The sequence below is a fragment of the Dermochelys coriacea genome, chromosome 14, assembly GCF_009764565.3.
Source record: "Dermochelys coriacea isolate rDerCor1 chromosome 14, rDerCor1.pri.v4, whole genome shotgun sequence".
Lineage (NCBI taxonomy): Eukaryota > Metazoa > Chordata > Testudines > Dermochelyidae > Dermochelys > Dermochelys coriacea.
Window position 1 is genome coordinate 19,813,776 of NC_050081.1, and position 18,194 is coordinate 19,831,969.

General features: G+C 44.6%; 1 protein-coding gene across 2 annotated transcripts; it reads left to right on the plus strand.

Moving 5' to 3' along the window:
- Positions 1–533: 533 nt before the first annotated feature.
- LOC119843136 (fructosamine 3 kinase related protein) lies at positions 534–18,194 on the plus strand. Of its 2 annotated transcripts, XM_043496466.1 has the most exons (7): positions 665–782; positions 823–992; positions 7,528–7,679; positions 13,824–13,915; positions 14,408–14,490; positions 14,984–15,106; positions 16,234–18,194. In XM_043496466.1, the coding sequence occupies exons 2-7, from the start codon at positions 852–854 to the stop codon at positions 16,570–16,572; spliced, it is 930 nt and encodes a 309-aa protein (XP_043352401.1). In that variant the 5' UTR covers positions 665–782; positions 823–851; the 3' UTR covers positions 16,573–18,194. The 2 variants fall into 2 exon arrangements, with proteins under 2 accessions (XP_038227993.1, XP_043352401.1); XM_038372065.2 differs by lacking the exon at positions 823–992 and having other exon boundaries at positions 534–672.

The window sequence follows — 18,194 nt, forward strand, 5'->3', positions numbered from 1 at the left end:
ACACTCCAAAAGGGGGCAACTGTTAGTAATATTAACTGGACTAGCTTGGGTACCTGCCCAGTGTGGACCAAACAACCAGGGAAAGCGCCAGAATTATTTGGCCTAGTCACTGCATTGAGAAGGGGGGGAGGGAAGGTGACTGGAAAAAGTTAGTCTGTATTTGCAAAAAAGAAAAGGAGGACTTGTGGCACCTTAGAGACTAACAAATTTATTTGCGCATAAGCTTTTGTGAGCTACAGCTCACTTCATCGGATGCTGGAAAAACAGTAGGTCCCCTTTGGTCCTTATTTCTTGCTGGGCCATGATTCCCTCTTCTCGGCTGTACCGCCTCCCCCCCCAAAAAAAGCACAGGCAAAGCAGTGACTACTCATTAGTTCACATTTTGTTCTGGGGTTCAGCTTTCTCCCCCATTCAGTCTGCAAAGCAGCAACACCGTCCCCCACAGCCCCTCTCTGCCCTCCACCTCACTGACTCCAGCATGTGTCACTATCTACCCGCCCCAATGCAAAGCAGTTTCCCCTCCCCCGCAGCTCTTCTCTGCCCCAATGCAATGCAATGCAATGCTCCCCTCCCGCTCGGTCCCTCTCCGCTGCCGTACAGCCTCCCCTAATACAAAGCCGTGCTCCCCCGGCCCTGGCCGCCCCCAGCACAGGCAGCCTCGCGCCCGCCCAGGTACTCAGATCCAGCCGGCGCCTGCCTAGGCTTCGCTCAGGCGGTTGTCACTGCGCATGCCTAGTGACAGCAAGGGCGGAGGCTCGAGGCTCCCTAGCCGCTAGGCTGCTGCCGCTGCTCTGCTCTGCTCGGCGCGCGCCCCGCCCGCCCTGGCTCGTGCGGGCCGCCGGGGGAGCAGCATGGAGGCCGCGCTGAAGCGGGAGCTGGGCACCGCGGTGCTGCGGCCCACGGGCCACTCGGGCGGCGGCTGCATCAGCCAGGGCCAGAGCTACGACACCGACGGGGGCCGGGTCTATGTGAAGAGCAACCCCAAGGCGGGGGTTAGCGGCGGGCCCGGGGGGAGGGGGCTGGGTTAGCGGCGGGCCCGGGGGGGGAGGGGGCTGGGTTAGCGGCGAGCAATTGGGCGAAGTGGCAGGGGGTTTCACTCGGGGGCTTGCCTCCTCACTGGGAGCTAGCATGCTGGTAGTTCTTTAAGGGTAATGGGACTAATTGGAGGGCTGTTCGTGCTAAAAATGAGCTGGCTTCACCTCTCAGGATTGGATGGGGAGAGCATTGCATAGGTTCGGGTGTAAGAGTGAGTAGTTGTAGAGCTGGCTGTACCATCTAGGGCTGAGTGTAGGGGGTTGCTTAGGGTCAGCAAAATGCCTAGTAACTCCTGTTTGTGGAAACATTTCATCTGGGAGCCAAGATACTGTAGATCTGAGACATTCCTCTTGATGGCAACGCTTTGCTTATACTGCATTTGGCTAGAGTTTGTCTGGGTACTTTTATAATAACTTGTATGTATGTGTCTTATAAGAAAGGCAAATAAACTCGCTTATAAATGTAAAAAAAAAAACCCTCCTGTTTGAAGGACCCTGCTGGGTGGATGTTTGCTAGCCTAACTAAGAGCTGGTGTGGGCATAGTTAGTCTTATGCCACATGCTTGGAGATACAGACTCCATCTTCTGGGTGGGATGGAATTAAGTATCTATCTTCATTGATCGCTAGGGTGGGTGGCAACGTCTGGTGGTCCTTGGGGTGAGCAACTATATCTGTATCAGGCATCTCGCAATATCGGCTAGCCATAGACTGTAGCACAGTGATGTATTTAATGTCCTACAGGATAACATGGCAATGCTCGCTACAGATATTATTGTGCCCCATCACCTTGCTACAAAGATCTGAAATAGACTGTTTTATCCTTTCTAATGTATTGGGGATGTAATCATAGAATTATAGAACGGGAAGGGACCTCGAGAGATCATCTAGTCCAGTCTAGTATTATCTAGACCATCCCTGAAAGGTGTTTGTCCAACCTGCTCTTAAAAATCCCCAATAATGGAGATTCCACAACCTCCCTAGGCAATTTATTCCACTGCTTTAACCAGGAAGGTTTTCCTAATGTCCAACCTAAACCGCCCTTGCTGCAATTTAAGCCCATTGCTTCTTGTCCTATCCTCAGAAGTTAAGAAGAACAATTTTTCTCCCTCCTCCTTGTAATAACCTTCTATGTACTTGAAAACTGTTATCATGTCCCCTCTCAGCTTCTCTTTTCCAGACTAAACAATCCCAATTTTTTCAGTCTTCCCTCATGGTCATGTTTTCTAGACCCTTAATCATTTTTGTTGCTCTTCTCTGGACTTCCTCCAGTTTGTCCACATCTTTCCTGAAATGTGGTGCCCAGAACTGGACACAATACTCCAGTTGAGGCCTAATCAGCACGGAGTAGAGTGGAAGAATTACTTCTCATGTCTTGCTTACAATAATCCTGGGTCCTGTACTAGTCAGTATTTTTGGATAATGGAACAATGCTTATAACATTTGCAGATGACACCGAGCTGGGAGGGGTTGCAGGCACTTTTGAGGACAGGATTAGAATTCAAAACAACCATGACAAATTAGAGAACTGTTCTGAAATCAACAAGATGAAATTCAGTAACTTCACTTAGGAAGTAAAAATCAAATGCACAATGACAAAATGGGGAATAATTGGCTAGTACTGATTAAAAGGATCTGGGGGTTATAGTGGATCACAAATTGAACAAGAGTTAATGATGCATTTGCAAAAAAAGTCTAATATCCTTCTGGGCTGTATTAACAGGAGTGTCCTATGTAAGACAGCTGCACTTGGCATTGGTGAGACCTAAGCTGGAGTATCGTGTCCAGTTCTGGGTGCCACACTTTAGGAAAGATGTGGACAATTTGGACAGAGTCCAGGGGAGAACAAAAAAAAATTATAAAAGCTTTAGAAAACCTGATGTATGAGGAAAGATTTAAAAAAAAAAGAAACAAAAAAACCCCACTTAGTCTTGAGAAAAGACCGAGGGGAACCTGATATCAATCTTCAAATATGTTAATGGCTGTTATTAAGCAGATAGATAGTGATTGATTGTTCTCTAAGTCTGTTGAAGGTTGAACAAGGAGTAATCAGCTTAGTCTGCATCAAGGGAGATTTAGGTTCAATATGAGGAAAAGCTTTCTAACTTAAAGGATAGTTTAGCTCTGGAATAGGCTTCCAAGGGAGGTTGTGGAATCCCAGTCTTTGGAAGCTTTTAAGAACAAGCTAAACACCTGTCATGGATGGTTTGGTCATGCCTCAGTGCAAGGGGCTGGACTCGATGACTTCTCTAGGTCCCTTCCAGTCCTACATTTCTATGTTTCTGTGATTCTTTAGGATGTAAGTCAGTCTGCAACTGCCTGGACTTGGGAAGAAACTTATGGAGCAGAGTTTTCCATAATTGTGTTTGATGGGGTTTCTTGCGTACTCCTTTTCAGTATCTGGTACAAGCCATTGTGTGAGACAGGATAGTGCATTAGATGGAACATTGGTCTTATACAGAATGTTAATTCTGTGTTTCTGTTGGAAGTGAGGAAAATTATGACAGGAAGATATTCTAAGGGTACACTTCATTTAGGCCCTAGGAGGAAGGAGAACAGTGGGCACGTGCAAGAAAGCACAAACTATCTACCTGTAGTACAACAGCTTGGGGGGGAAAATTTGAAAGAAAGTGTCCACTATGTCTGTTCCCAGTCTTCCTACCCTTTCCTGCTTGGTGGTATTAGCAGCAGGGTAACAATGTCACTCATGCTGAGGTCCGAGCTGGAAAGGTGATGAAAGGGCTTGTTGTCTAGTAGTAGACTTGGAGCACCTAGCAGTGATGGCAACCTAGTACTTCCATTTGGGCCTCAGTTAATAACAACACTCTGGCAATAATTTTTTCAGCACATTTGGGAGTGCTTGAAAGAACTAGGAGCAGGATGGTGCTGAGTAATAAAGGAGAGATGTTGCTTTAAACAAAAAAGTCAGAAGACCTGGATTAATTTGCTATTCAGTCGGCTGCTGTTTTCTATGCTTTTGCATGTTTATAAATGCAGAATGCTGATGAAGGCAAACTTCACCTGACTGTATTAAAATGCTGTGCTGTGTATGCAGCAATGCGCTATATCAGCAGTTCTATTATCAATGTTTGTTTTTAGTAATTTACGCTATCAAAATTTGCAAATGGCTTAAGCCTGGCATAGTATTTCAGGCAGAGATACAATTTTATTTAACCAATTTAGGCATTTGTAAGTCCTAAAGTATCAAACTTCTTAATAGATAATTCAAAAATTCTTGCTTGCCTCCAGTCTGGGGAATTTGTATTCTCTGCCCACTGTAGTTTGTCTTGTGACTTTGGTTCCTGTATCTAGCCCCAAACTGTCCTGTTGCTATTTTATTCACTAGGCAGTTGTATTTAATTAGTTTCATTAATGCTTATAGCATAGACTGCAGCTTCGCTGATGTCTACGTTACAAAATTAGGTCGATTTTATAGAAATCAATTTTTAGAAATCGATTTTATACAGTCGATTGCATATGTCCACACTAAGCACATTTAGTCAGCAGAGTGCATCCTCACTACTGTAGCTAGCATCGACTTACAGAGCGGTGCACTGTGGGTAGCTATCCCACAGTCTCTGCTGCCCATTGGAATTCTGGGTTAAGCTCCCAGTGCCTGATGGGGCCAAAACATTGTTGCGGATGATTTTGGGTACATGTCGTCAGTTGCCCCTCCCTCCGTGAAAGCAATGGCAGACAATCGTTTGGCGCCTTTTTTCTGTGCAGATGCCATCCCACAGCGAGCAGTAAGTCCTCTCAGCTCAGCTCACCGTCACTGCGGCTGTTGTGTCCTGGGTGCTGCTGTCAGCAGACGTTGCAGTAGGTCTGGTAACTGTCGTCATCCACCGCTTCCACTGCAACTCTACTCTCCTGCAGCTCGGGGGATGTGTTCTGGTCCTCCTGGGTGCTGCTAACCGTCGTCATCCTCCACTTCCGCTGCAACTCTGCTCTCCTGCAGATGCCATACCACAGCAAGCATGGAGCCCGCTCAGCTCATGGTCACCACTGCTGTTGTGAGCATTGTAAATACCTTGTGCATTATCCTGGAGTATATGCAGAACCAGGCTAAGAGACGCCAACACAAGGAGGATTTTGTTGAGGACATGGACACAAATGTTCCTGAAAGCACGGGCTGGGGCAATTTGGCACGTCATGGCGGTAGTGGGACTGGTTGATACAGTGGAATGCCGATTCTGGGCCAGGCAAACAAGCACAGACTGGTGGAACCGCATAGTACTGCAGGTCTGGGATGATTCACAGTGGCTGCGAAACTTTTGCATGCGTAAGGCCACTTTCCTGGAACTCTGTGAATTGCTTTCCCCCACTCTGAAGCACAGGAATACCAAGATGAGAGCTGCCCTGACAGTTGAGAAGTGAGTGGCGATAGCTCCGTGGAAGCTTGCAATGCCTGAATGCTACTGGTCAGTCGGGAATCAATTTGGAGTGGTTAAGTCTACTGTGGGGAATGCTGTGATCCAAGTAGTCAATGCAATCACGGACATTCTGCTATCAAGGGTAGTGACTCTGGGAAATGTGCAGGTCATAGTGGATGGCTTTGCTGCAATGGGGTTCCCTAACTGTGGTGGGATGATAGATGGAACGCATATCCCCATCTTGGCACCAGACCACCTTGCCAACCAGTACATAAACCACAAGGGGTACTTCTCAATGTTGCTGCAAGAACTGGTGGATCACAAGGGACGTTTCACCAAAATCAACGTGGGATGGCCGGGAAAGGTACATGACGCTCGCATATTTAGGAACTCCGGGTTGTTCGAGCAGCTGCAAGAAGGGACTTACTTCCCAGATGACAAAATTACCATTGGGGATGTTGAAATGCCAATGGTTATCCTTGGGGACCCAGCCTACTCCTTGCTTCCATGGCTCATGAAGCCTTACACAGGCAGCCTGGACAGTAGTAAGGAGCAGTTCAACTATAGGCTGAGCAAGTGCAGAATGGTGGAAGAATGTGCCGTTGGACATTTAAAAGCTTGCTGGTGCTGTTTGCTCTCTAGGTCAGACCTCAGCACTACCAACATTCCCATTGTTATTGCTGCTTGCTGTGTGCTCCATAATATCTGTGAGAGTAAGGGGGAGACGTTTATGGCGGGGTGGGAGGTTGAGGCAAATCGCCTGGCATCCTATTTTGAGCAGCCAGACACCAGGGTGATTAGAAGAGTAAAGCTAGGTGCGCTGCGCATCAGGAGAGGCTTTGAAAACCAGTTTCCTGACTGGCCAGGCAACGGTGTGACCATTGTATGTGTTTCTCCTTGATGCAAAACTGCCCCCCCCTTTGGTTGATTTTAATTCGCTGTAACCAAACCAGCCTCCCTCCCCCTTCGAAATAAAGTAACTATTGTTTTGAAACCATGCATTCTTTATTAATTTTTTTTAAAAGTGAGATAACTGACAAGGTAGCCTGGGTGGGGTTGGGGAGGAGGGAAGGACAAAGCCACATTGCTTTTTGTAGCCACACTACAAATCAAACTGTTTGAATGACAGCCTTCTGTTGCTTGGGCCATCCTCTGGAGTGCAGTGGCTGGGTGCCTGGAGCCTCCCCCCTAGCATTCTTTGGCATCTGGGTGAGGAGGATATGGAACTTGGGGAGGAGGTCAGGTATTATACAATGGATGCAGTGGGGATCTGTGCTCCTGTTGGCTTTCCTGCAGCTCCACCAGATGCTTCATCATGTCTGTTTTCTCCCCCATTAGCCTTCGCTCTTCACGCTCCTGCCTCCGCTCTTTGTGCTAACTTAATGCTTTCCTGGCCTCTAACTGAATGCCTCCATGCATTAAGCTGTGCCCTATCAGTGCGGGAGGACTGCATGAGCTCGGAAAACATGTCATTGCGAGTGCGTTTTTTTCGCCTTCTAATCTGTGATAACCTCAGGGGTGCATAGAAATATCTGCACCTGGGGGGAGATAAAAAGGGAAAGTAAAATTTAAGATGATACATGTCTGAGAACAAAAGGGATACTCTTTCACAGTGAATCAAGCAATTCACAGCAGACAGCACACGTGCTTTAGGTACAAGGTCGCATTTTGCCTTTTATATTGAGTGCCTGCTGGTATGGTGACACATCACATGCTGCTGGGCAACAGAATTCGGTTTCCAGGCAGCAATGGTAAGGCACAGGGTACATGGGGTTGGCTTCTTACACATAACATGTGAGAATGGTTTCAAACTGCAGCACCATCCTTTCCCATAGCAAGCAATGGGTTGGGTTTCACATTTGCCTGACCCTATAAAATGCTAGAAGCTATGCTGCTTCTATAGGGGCAGGTTTATGGATAGGAACTTCAGTAATTCTGAAATTGTCAGGTCTATAGGTCAGACTTAGCAGTGTAGGTATCACAAGTCTGGACCACTAGTATCTTGTACCTGCTCTAGCAAAAAGCACGCTACTGTCTGTTTAAAATGTTTACTTGAGGAAAGACCTTCATTTAGCCATAAGAGCATTGAAGGGGAGTGATGTTTTTCCTTTGTATTTGACAGGCCAGAAGAATGTTTGAGGGAGAAATGGAAAGTTTATCAGCCATCCTGGAAACACAGACAATAAAGGTGCCCAAACCCATCAAAGTTATAGACGTGCCAGGAGGCAGCACTCTATTTGTGATGGAGCATTTGGAAATGAGGAGTCTTAACAGGTAAATTCTAATTGTGTCATTGCTTCTTGCTGTGACCAGAAATTTAGATTTAAGGGAAACCATTTACATTACTTGTTTTGGGGATGAAAATTCATTTTGATATGTGGGGTTTTTTTGCTAGATCTGGAACAGGAGGGGAAGCTGCACTCTGTATACGGTGCCCTTTAGTATCTCACAATACTTTTAAACCATGAGTCAATCATAAACTGAAGAGAAGCTCCAGTTATTGGGAAGAGACAAGGGATAGTTATGAGAGATTCAATTATTAGAGACATAGATAGCTGGGTTTGCGGTGACCGGGAGAAACATATGGTGACTTGCCTGCCTTGTGCAAAGGTTGCGGATCTTTCAAGACATCTAGATAGACTTATGTGTAGTGCTGGGGAGAAGCCGGTGGTCGTGGTACATGTAGGTACCAATGATATAAGAAAAGATAGGAGAGAGGTCCTGGAGGCCAAATTTAGGCTGCGAGGTAAGAAATTGAAGTCCAGGACCTCCAAAGTAGCATTCTCTGAAATGCTTCCAGTTCCACATGCAGGGCCAGTTAGATAAGCAGAACCATAGGGTCTCAATGTGTGGATGAGACGATGGTGTAGGGAGGAGGGGTTTAGATTTATTAGGACCTGGGGAAATTTTTGGGAAAGGGGGAGCCTATACAGAAAGAATGGGCTCCACCTTAACCAAAATGGAACCAGATTACTGGCACTTAGTTTTAAAAGTGCTCTACGACCTTTTTAATTATAAGGGCTGGGGGAAAGCCGATAGGTGCGGAAGAGCACATGGTTCAGACAGACACATCCCTTGGGGAGGATCTATTGATGGAAATTCTCTACCTCCTGGTAAGGAGGAGAGGATGGAAGATGATAAAATTCGGGTAGGATCTGATGAGAAACAATTTAACGAAAAAGAGTCCCATTCAATTACATCATGTAATGGCAGACAGCTAAAACGTGGCAAGTTTTTAAAATGCATATATGCAAATGCTAAAAGTCTAAATAATAAGATGGGTGAACTAGAGTGCCTCATATTAAATGAGAATATTGATATAATAGGCATCACAGAAACTTGGTGGAATGAGGATAATCAATGGGATACAGTAATATCAGGTACAAAATATATCAGAAGGACAGAACAGGTTGTGCTGGTGGAGGAGTGGCACTATAAATCTCTATGGATAGTAATTCCATGTTCTAATAATAAGAATATAACAGTAGGGATATATTACCGACCACCTGACCAGGATGGTGATAGTGATTATGAAATGCTCAGGGAGATTAGAGAGGCTATAAAAATAATAATGGGGGATTTCAACTATCCCCGTATTAACTGGGTACATGTCACCTCAGGATGGGATGCAGAGATAAAGTTTCTTGACACCTTAATTGACTGCTTCTTGGAGCAGCTAGTCCTGGAACCCACAAGAGGAGAGGCAATTCTTGATATAGTCCTAAGTGCAGAAGAGGATCTGGTCTAAGAGGTTAAAATAGCTGGACTGCTTGGTAATAGTAACCATAATGTAATTAAATTTAATATCCCTATGGCAGGGAAAACACTATAATGGCTCAACACCGTAGCATTTAATTTCAGAAAGGTGACTATACAAGGAAGTTATGAAACAGAAATTAAAAGGTACTGTGCCAAAAGTGAAATCCCTGCAAGCTGCATGGAAACTTTTTAAAGACGCCATAATAGAGGCTCAACTTAAATGTATACCCCAAATTAAAAAACATAGTAAGAGAACCAAAAAAGTGCCACCCCATGACTAAACAACAAAGTAAAAGAAGCAGTGAGAGACAAAAAGGCAGCCTTTAAAAAGTGGAAGTTAAATTCCTAGTGAGGAAAAGAGAAAGGAGCATAAACTCTGGCAAATGAAGTGTAAAAATATAATTAGGAAGGCCAAAAAAGAATTTGAAGAACAACTAGCCAAAGACTCAAAGTAATAGCAAATTTTTTAAGTACGTCAGAAGCAGGAAGTCTGCTTAACGTCCAGTGAGGCCACTGGACGATTGAGTGGCTAAAGGAGCACTCAAGGAAGATAAGGCCGTTGTGGAGAAAGTAATTGAATTCTTTGCCTCACTCTTCATGGCTGAGGATGTGAGGGAGATTCCCAAACCTGAGCCATTCTTTTTAGGGGACAAATCTGAGGAACTGTCCCAGATTGAGGTGTCATTAGAGGAGGTTTTGGAACAAATTGATAAACTAAACAATAAGTCACCAGGACCAGATGGTATTCACCCAAGAGTTCTGAAGGAACTCAAATGTGAAATTGCAGAACTACTAACAGTAGTTTGTAACCTATCATTTAAATCAGCTTCTATACCAAATAACTGGAGGATAGGTAATGTGACTCCAATTTTTAAAAAGGGCTCCAGAGGTGATCCTGGCAATTACAGACCAGTAAGTCTGATTTCAGTTCTGGGCAAACTGGTTGAAACTATAGTAAAAAACCAAAATTGTCAGACATGTAGATGAACATAATTTGTTGGAGGAAAGTCAACATGGTTTTTGTAGAGGAAAATCATGGCTCAGCAATCTACTAGAATTTGAGGGGGTCAAGAAGCATGTGGACACGGGGGATCCAGTGGATATAGTGTACTTAGATTTTCAGAAAGCCTTTGACAAGGTCCCTCACCAAAGGCTCTTAAGCAAAGAAAGCTATTATGGGATAAGAGGAAAGGTCCTCTCATGGATTGGTAGCTGGTTAAAAGATAGGAAACAAAGGGTAGGAATAAATGCTCAGTTTTCAGAATGGAGAGAGGTAATAGTGGTGTCTCCCAGGGGTCTGTACTGGGACCAGGCCTATTCAACATATTCATAAATGATGTGGAAAAAGGGGTGAATAGTGAGGTGGCAAAATTTGAAGATGATACAAAACTACTCAAGATAGTTAGCAGACTGCAAAGAGCTACAAAAGGATGTCACAAAACTGGGTGACTGGGCAACAAAATGGCAGATGAATGCAAAGTAATGCACGTTGGAAAACATAATCCCAACTATACATATAAAATGATGGGGTCTAAAGTAGCTGTTAACACTTACGAAAGAGATCTTGAAGTCATTGTGAATACTTCTCTGAAAACATCCACTCAATGTGCAGCAGCAGTTTAAAAAAAAAAAAAACCCGAACAAAATGTTGGGAATCATTAGGAAAGGGATTGATAATAAGACAGAAAATATCATATTGCCTCTGTATAAATCCATGGTATGCCCACATCTTGAATATTGCATGCAGATGTGGTCGCCCCATCTCAAAAAATAAATATTGGAATTGGAAAAGGTTCAGAAAAGGGCAACAAAAATTATTAGGGGTATGGAACGGTTGCCATAGGAGGAGAGATTAATAAGACTGGGACTTTTCAACTTGGAAAAGAGACGAATAAGGGGGGATAAGATTGAGGTCTATAAAATCATGACTGGTTTGGAGAAAGTAAATAAGGAAGTGTTAGTTACTCCTTCTCATAACAGAAGAACTAGGGGTCACCCAATGAAATTAATAGGTGGCGGATTTAAAATGAACAACAGGAAGCATTTCTTCACACAATGCACAGTCAACCTGTGGAACTCTTTGCCAGAGGATGTTGTGAAGGCAAGGACTATAACAGGGTTAAAAAAAGCACTAGATAAGTTCATGGAGGATAGGTCCATCAGGGGCTATTAGCCACAATAGGCAGGGATGGTGTCCCTAGCCTCTGTTTGGCAGAAGCTGGGAATGGGCGATAGGGAGTGGATCACTTGATGATTATCTGTTCTGTTCATTCCCTCTGGGACACCTGGCATTGGCCACTGTCGGAAGACGGGATACTGGGCTAGATGGTCCTTTGGTCTGACCCAGTATGGCTGTTTTTATGAAGATTTCGCAGTAAGAATTGTGGGAGTCAGGGAAAAGAACTCCGAGATCATCTTGCCATGTGATTCTTACCTTTGTGGGAAATGAAGCTCTAGTTATTGTTTCTTATATAACACAGGAGGGGTGTACATTACACTTTCAAATAGATAAAGATGAAGTTTGTGTCCTGAATATTGATAGCTTAAAATCTGAGGGCCTGATTGTCCCCTTTCCTGGAAGAAAACCCACTATGGAGGTTGTTCCTCAGTTGTTCCATCAGGGAGCTGAGTTGCTCCCTCCTCACCTCTCTGGGCTTCTGCAGCTGGCTTGGAGAGCCCATCAAGTAGGAGGACTGCAGAAATGTAATCGTGTTTGATTGCGCTACAGGTCCTCCTTGATTTGTGCTGGGCTCAGGAGATAGACATGCATGTCTGCTCAGTTTGCTTCCTCCTATCTTGCAGATGCTCAGATTGATGAGGAGCTCGCCGTGAGGTCCAGGGAATAAAAGGGATCCTGCTGCAAAGGTGGCTGAACTCCCTTTCTGTGAAAGTTGGGCAGAGATGAGCATGAATATGACCATGATGTACTAATTTCAGAGGTGTGATCAGGCCCCATGTTAGAACAGGAACAAGAGGAAGAGATGACAATGCACTGAATTCAGGGAGATGTTGTGGCAGGTGAAGACTAAGAGTGATCATAAGGTAATGTGGGAGGCTAGTGTCTTGAGTATTACATGGTAGGCTTCTATCTTGTGGGAGGAGTTGCAAAATTTTTTAGAGAATATGAGCTTGTACTTGGAAAAAGTCTAAGCATGGAGGGTTAGAATGAGAGGGCAGAAGAGACGGATATGAGCTCAGAAGTCAAGAGGAGCAAATTAACATGGAATTTTAAGTGGAGAGAACTTTTAATTCTGATTGGAGATAGGTAGGAAGTCAGTGATGGTGCTACAGGAGATTTGGTCTTGTTTCCTGGAGGGTGAGAGCAGTCTAGCTTTTTCATTCTGGTCTCTGACGTTGAGAGAGTAGAGGTCTCAGAGAGCCATAAAATTGCAATAGATGAGGTATGAAATGATTAAAAGAATAGACACTTTAGCTGAGGTAGAGCCCAGGAAAGGGTGAATCCAACTTATCCCTTGCCTCTAGAATGTAGCTGGAGGTGCAAAAACTTAATAGGTTGTATGATGCATGATCTTCTCAGGCTGATTATTAAATGTACAGGCCTCATGTAGAGCTAATACATAGCAGAAATGTTGTATTTCAGTAATTACTTTGTATTAGGGTTTCTCTCACTTTCATTTCAATATCACATTGTGAGAAATAGCCATTGTGTCCTAATAAATGCAATTGTCAGAACCTTTTGGTCTTAAGCTTTTTTTTCCTCCTCAAAAGGATGTCTTTGTAGGGCAGGGGTCTCAAACACGCGGCCCGCAGGGTTATTTTCTGCGGCCCGCGAGCTCCCCACAGCACCCGCGCCCCTCCCAGCATTTACCTAGAGCGGCTCCAGCCTGGGGCGCACCGGGGGCAGGGCAGGCGCACCGGGGGCAGGGCAGGCTCCCTGCCTGCCTGCCCTGCCCCCGTGCCGCTCCGGGAAGCAGCCAGGACTTGCGGGGGGCCCAGAGGTCTGTGTGTTGCCCTGGCCGCTCCTCCAGGTACCTACCCTGAAGCTCCCATTGGCCACAGTTCCCCGTTCCCGACCAGTGAGAGCTTCAGGGGAGGTACCTTGAGGAGCAGTCAGGTCAACACACAGACCTCTGTTCCCCCCTCCCCAGGTCCCAGCCACTTCCCAGAGTGGCACTGGGCAGGGCAGGCAGGCTGGGAGCCCACCCTGCCTTCAGTGCGCGCCAGGCCAGACCCGCCCCCCGAATCCTTCCTGCACCCTGAGCCCCCTCCTGCACCCTGACCCCCTGCACCCTGACCTCCTGCCCCACCCTGTACCCTGATGCACCCTGCACCTGAGCCCCCTGACACACCCTGCACTCCTCCTACACCCCCTGGGGGCAAGGAGGGGGCGGAGTTGGTGTGGGGATTTCAGGGAAGGGGTTGGAATGGGGGAAGAGGTGGGGCAGGGGTGGGGCCTCACAGAAGGGGTGGAGTGGGGGTGGAAGCGGGGCGGCGGGGGTGGTCAGTGGTGCGGCCCTTGGACTAAGGTACTAGTCCTTATGTGGCCCTCGTGGTCATTTTGAGTTTGAGACCCTTGTTGTAAAGCATGTGGAAAAGTTCTCAGCAAAGTATATGAGTAATTCCCTGCATATCAGGGTGAGAATTCACTGCTTACTATATGATTCAGTGATGCTAAAAGAACTTATTTTGGTTTCTTAGGCATTCAGCAAAGCTTGGGACACAGTTGGCTGATCTCCACCTTCACAACCAGAAACTTGGAGAGAAGTTGAAGAAAGAGGGGAACACTGTTGGTACAGTACATAGTTGTCTGTAAATTTATTGACATTAAGATAGTTAACAGATAATCTGTAAAACAGGCAGTTGCTAAAATGATTTTGTTATTTCAGGAACATCAATTTGGCTCCAATAACACTGTCATGCAAATAAACTTGGAACAAATTTTTTTTTACTATTTGTAACAAGATTCAAAAATAGCAAAAAGCTCTTTATCTCTTTCTTGGGCAAAATATTTCTTAGACTTGCTGTCCCCACTATTTATTCCAGATCGTTACCTACAAAAGCTTTGTTTGAAAGGAGAGATCACCAGATGATGTGATTAAGATTAAAATTTAAACATTTTCAATCATGTCCTAAAGTTAACTGAAGGCAGTTTAATAAAGATACCGCAGTGTAAGCTGTCTGCTACCAGCAAACTACGTATCTCCATCTGATCTAAAGCCTACCTACACTGAACATATTTACAATCTTTGTAATCAATCTTTTTGTTTTTTTTGGTTTGCAAGGTAAAAGTGAGGGGCAAACAGACATCCAGTTTGTGGATCGATTTGGCTTTCATACAGTCACCTGTTGTGGCTATCTCCCACAAGTAGGTTCTGCTTAAGTCTTGGAACTTATTTAACCTATTGACACCTCTGTTGTTTTACATTCTTAGGAATCTAAATGTAACACTTTAAGACTTTGCTGCACATTTTTCAATTGTGGAAGAGCAAATGCTTCGATTATAGGAGATGAGTTTTTGCTTTGGTTTGGAAAACATAAAGGGCCAAGATTATTCTGGATGTAGCTCCATTGATTTCAGTGGAGTTACACTAGGAATTAATATGTTCTAGATAGGGTTTGGAGCTACATTGTGTAACTATGATATCTCTGCTATTGCTTTTATTCAATGAATGAGATTTTAAAGAAGACTTGAAACTTTCCTGAACGTTGGCTAGAATAGACAACTGAAATAGTAACACCTTGCACTAGACAGACATCAAGACACAAGTTGTTTTATTTCCTAAAAGGCTATATTTAAAAAATGCTGCCCTGTGTTATGCTATGTGTCCAATGCCTAACCTCTGATCTTGCTTTTGCAGGTGAATGACTGGCAGAATGACTGGGTGAGTTTCTATGCCAGGCAGCGAATCCAGCCCCAGATGGATATGGTTGAAAAGAATTCAGGAGACAGGGAGGCAAGAGAACTTTGGGCACAGCTTCAGGTAGAAGAGCTCCCTGTGACTCTTAATTTATTGATAGCTAGGTGTGGGTTAGTTGGTTTTACTTTTTAATAAAGAAATTAGCTCCAACCTTCTGTTGGAATGTTCTAGGATTTTGTGAGAAAGGAACATGTATACCCAAAGACTCTACAACATCCCTTATGTGGTGGTAGAATGGCTTCATGCAGTGCTCCCCAATGCTATACTCTAAAGCAAATCCTTATAGGCTAGCCCTTTGGGTAGTGCTTTGCATTGCCAGTCCAGAGATCTTAGTTCAAATTCACATCTCCTATTCTCTGGATTGGGAGTGGTACATGCTCACTACCTGAAGCACATGTAGGGGAATGCCATAGGTTACTCAACAGCATCACCGTTTCACGTATGGGTTGCATTCATCTTTTTGAGTGGATGCACTTTTAGTTATTTTCTCACTATTTTGTTGAACATGACATAAGAACAGCCATACTGGGTCAGTTCAAAGGTCCCTCTAATCCAGTATCCTGTCTTCCGACAGTAGGCAATGCCAGGTGCCCCAGAGGGAATGAACAGAACAGGGAATCATCAAGTGATCCATTCTCTGTCACCCATTCCCAGCTTCTGGCAAAAAGAGGGTAGGGACACCATCCTCTACTCATGGATAATAGGTTTCTTACCCCTTCTTCCAGTGGAACAGTATCTTTGAATTTGTTTGCAACTGGCTAAATTTTGAGTACTAAGTGAATGTTTAACTTTGGACTGAAAAGCGATTACGACACATACTGAAGTTAGGAAGAAGTGACAAAAATGCAAGATGGAATCTCTAACAGAGACATTCCCCTGTATTGCAGGCTTGGGGATGGGATATACGATTGGATGACTATGGTCTTCAACCACTAGTATCTATGATTCTGTAAAAGTAGAATCCATGTTGATCCTCCTCTGACGTTTTTTATTTTAAATGTCAAAAGGTGCCAGTCTGTTTTGACTGGCAGTTAACCAGCTAATTTTTAAGAATGTTGAATTCATATTTCATAACCTTTGTGTGTGCATGCTACTCTGATTTCAACATCTGCTGTCTGAAGTAACACTCATCCTAGCATTCTTTATCTTGAGGCATCTCACTGGTAACTTGCTTTCTTTTCCCTCCTCAGCTGAAGATACCCTGTTTGTTCTGTGACATGGAGATCGTTCCTGCTCTCCTTCATGGGGATCTGTGGGGAGGAAATGTAGCTGAGGATGACTCTGGCCCCATTATTTTTGACCCTGCTTCCTTCTATGGTCATTCAGAATATGAACTTGCGATAGCTGGGATGTTTGGTGGCTTCAGCAACTCTTTTTACTCTGCTTACCACAGTAAAATTCCCAAAGCTCCAGGGTTTGAGAAACGACTCAAACTGTACCAGCTTTTCCACTATATGAACCACTGGAACCATTTTGGATCAGGGTACAGAGGGTCTTCTCTAAACATCATGAGAAACCTGGTAAAATGACTTCACCCTCAAGCAGAGTATCTCCCCCCCAACTTAGGAAATCCCACACTTCTTGGTGAGGCAACTACAATAATATTAAAACAGATACTTGACCCTCTCCCTCTTTGCACACTAAAGATATAGAATCAGAGAGTCCTGCTGAATCCCAACTGTGGCATTTTCCATCCCTTTAAGATTTAATCACTTGCTGCAGGAATAATTTGTTAGTTTGCTATCCAAGGAGGTGGTAATTCCAGAGTTACATGAAAGAACTTGCAGGGTCAGGGTAGTGTTGTACAATTCTGTTCTGGCAGATTGAATCAGAGAAGAAAACTTGAGTGTAAATGACTTGGAAGAGGTCCTGTGATAGAGACCAACTGTGCCACATATTGCTAAGTGTTTGCACTTGCACATTGACTCAAAAATCAACACAAAAAGCTTGGTGAAATGAAAGGATGGCCTTTCCTTACATACCAATGCAAATGGCTGAAGGAGTTGCTCATTGGGACTTTTCCTTTTGATTGCTTGTTTGGCCAAATTCTTTTCAGCCGTGCATTCCTAGGTACAGGCACCAAAGCAATAGAATGGTAACATGAAATCCTGAAAGGAATAAAAAGTGATCAGGGCAATTTTAATATGGTTCAAATGGGTGGAGTCCTCTGCCCATCCTGTTACATCGCACTGTCCCCCGACTTCTCAGATGTTTCATGTCTTGTGTGACACCCTGTGCCTGGGCTTTGTTGGCACATTCCCAGGCAGTCCCGAGTCTGCTAGTCAATCAGCTTCTGGCTAGAGCCTATTCAGAGCCGAGACCATCCTGGTTTTTGAATGGATCTTTTGCCTGATAGGGTTTCCTCTCCTGCTGGATGTCCTCGGGCGGGGCTGGCTGCATGTACACTTCCTTGGGGGAGATTATGCTGACTGGCACGCAGAACTGACGATCATTTTTGTGGTTGCCACATAATTTGACCATCAGTTCAGTGCTATCAGATCAGTGGGTGGTTTCCACATAAGTTGTCCAGAATTCACACTGCAGGAGCCAGGATGTGTCTCTTTGTATTTCCGAGAGCCCCACAAGCTGCACTACTTAGCTGTTGGCACTAGGCGTTCAAGACCAAGGGAAGTCAAAATTGGATTGGGGATGCATGTAAGAGCATCTCTCACCACTTAATACCTGTGTCACTAAAATTTCTTCAAAGAATTAATGCTGGAAAACATTAGGTTGCAGGATAGTAGCTGTTCCATGTGTGCTTACAGGACAGTAAAATTAAAACAATAGCTCTGCTGTCTAGTTGTGGGCTTCTAGTGATGTTTCGACGAAAGGACACCAGGTAGGTGAGAGAGATGCATGATTCCGTACATGCATGTTAAGCATATGGGAATGATTTTTATTTAACTAAAATGTTTTTCACTGAATTTAAGTTGGTACTCTGATCTGCTGAATTTCTCTGACCGCTGGTTTTGCAGTGCGTACTGATAAGAATTTTGGTGACTACCATTAGAATATTTCGCCTCCCCCTAATCCTAGTAGTAGTTTAACTGGCTATTAAGTGTTGGCTGAAAAAAAAACCCAAACCTTGCTCGGCAGCAAAGGTTTTTCCTCATCTCCTGCTGTTTAAATAAAATATTAGTTTCCTAATTGA

Excerpts from the sequence above, each read along its gene's own strand:
- LOC119843136 (XM_043496466.1), top strand. The coding sequence starts at position 852 with ATGGAGGCCGCGCTGAAGCGGGAGCTGGGCACCGCGGTGCTGCGGCCC. Across the intron at positions 993-7,527 it reads AGAGCAACCCCAAGGCGGGG|GCCAGAAGAATGTTTGAGGG; the intron begins GTTAGCGGCGGG and ends TGTATTTGACAG. Across the intron at positions 15,107-16,233 it reads AACTTTGGGCACAGCTTCAG|CTGAAGATACCCTGTTTGTT; the intron begins GTAGAAGAGCTC and ends TTCCCTCCTCAG.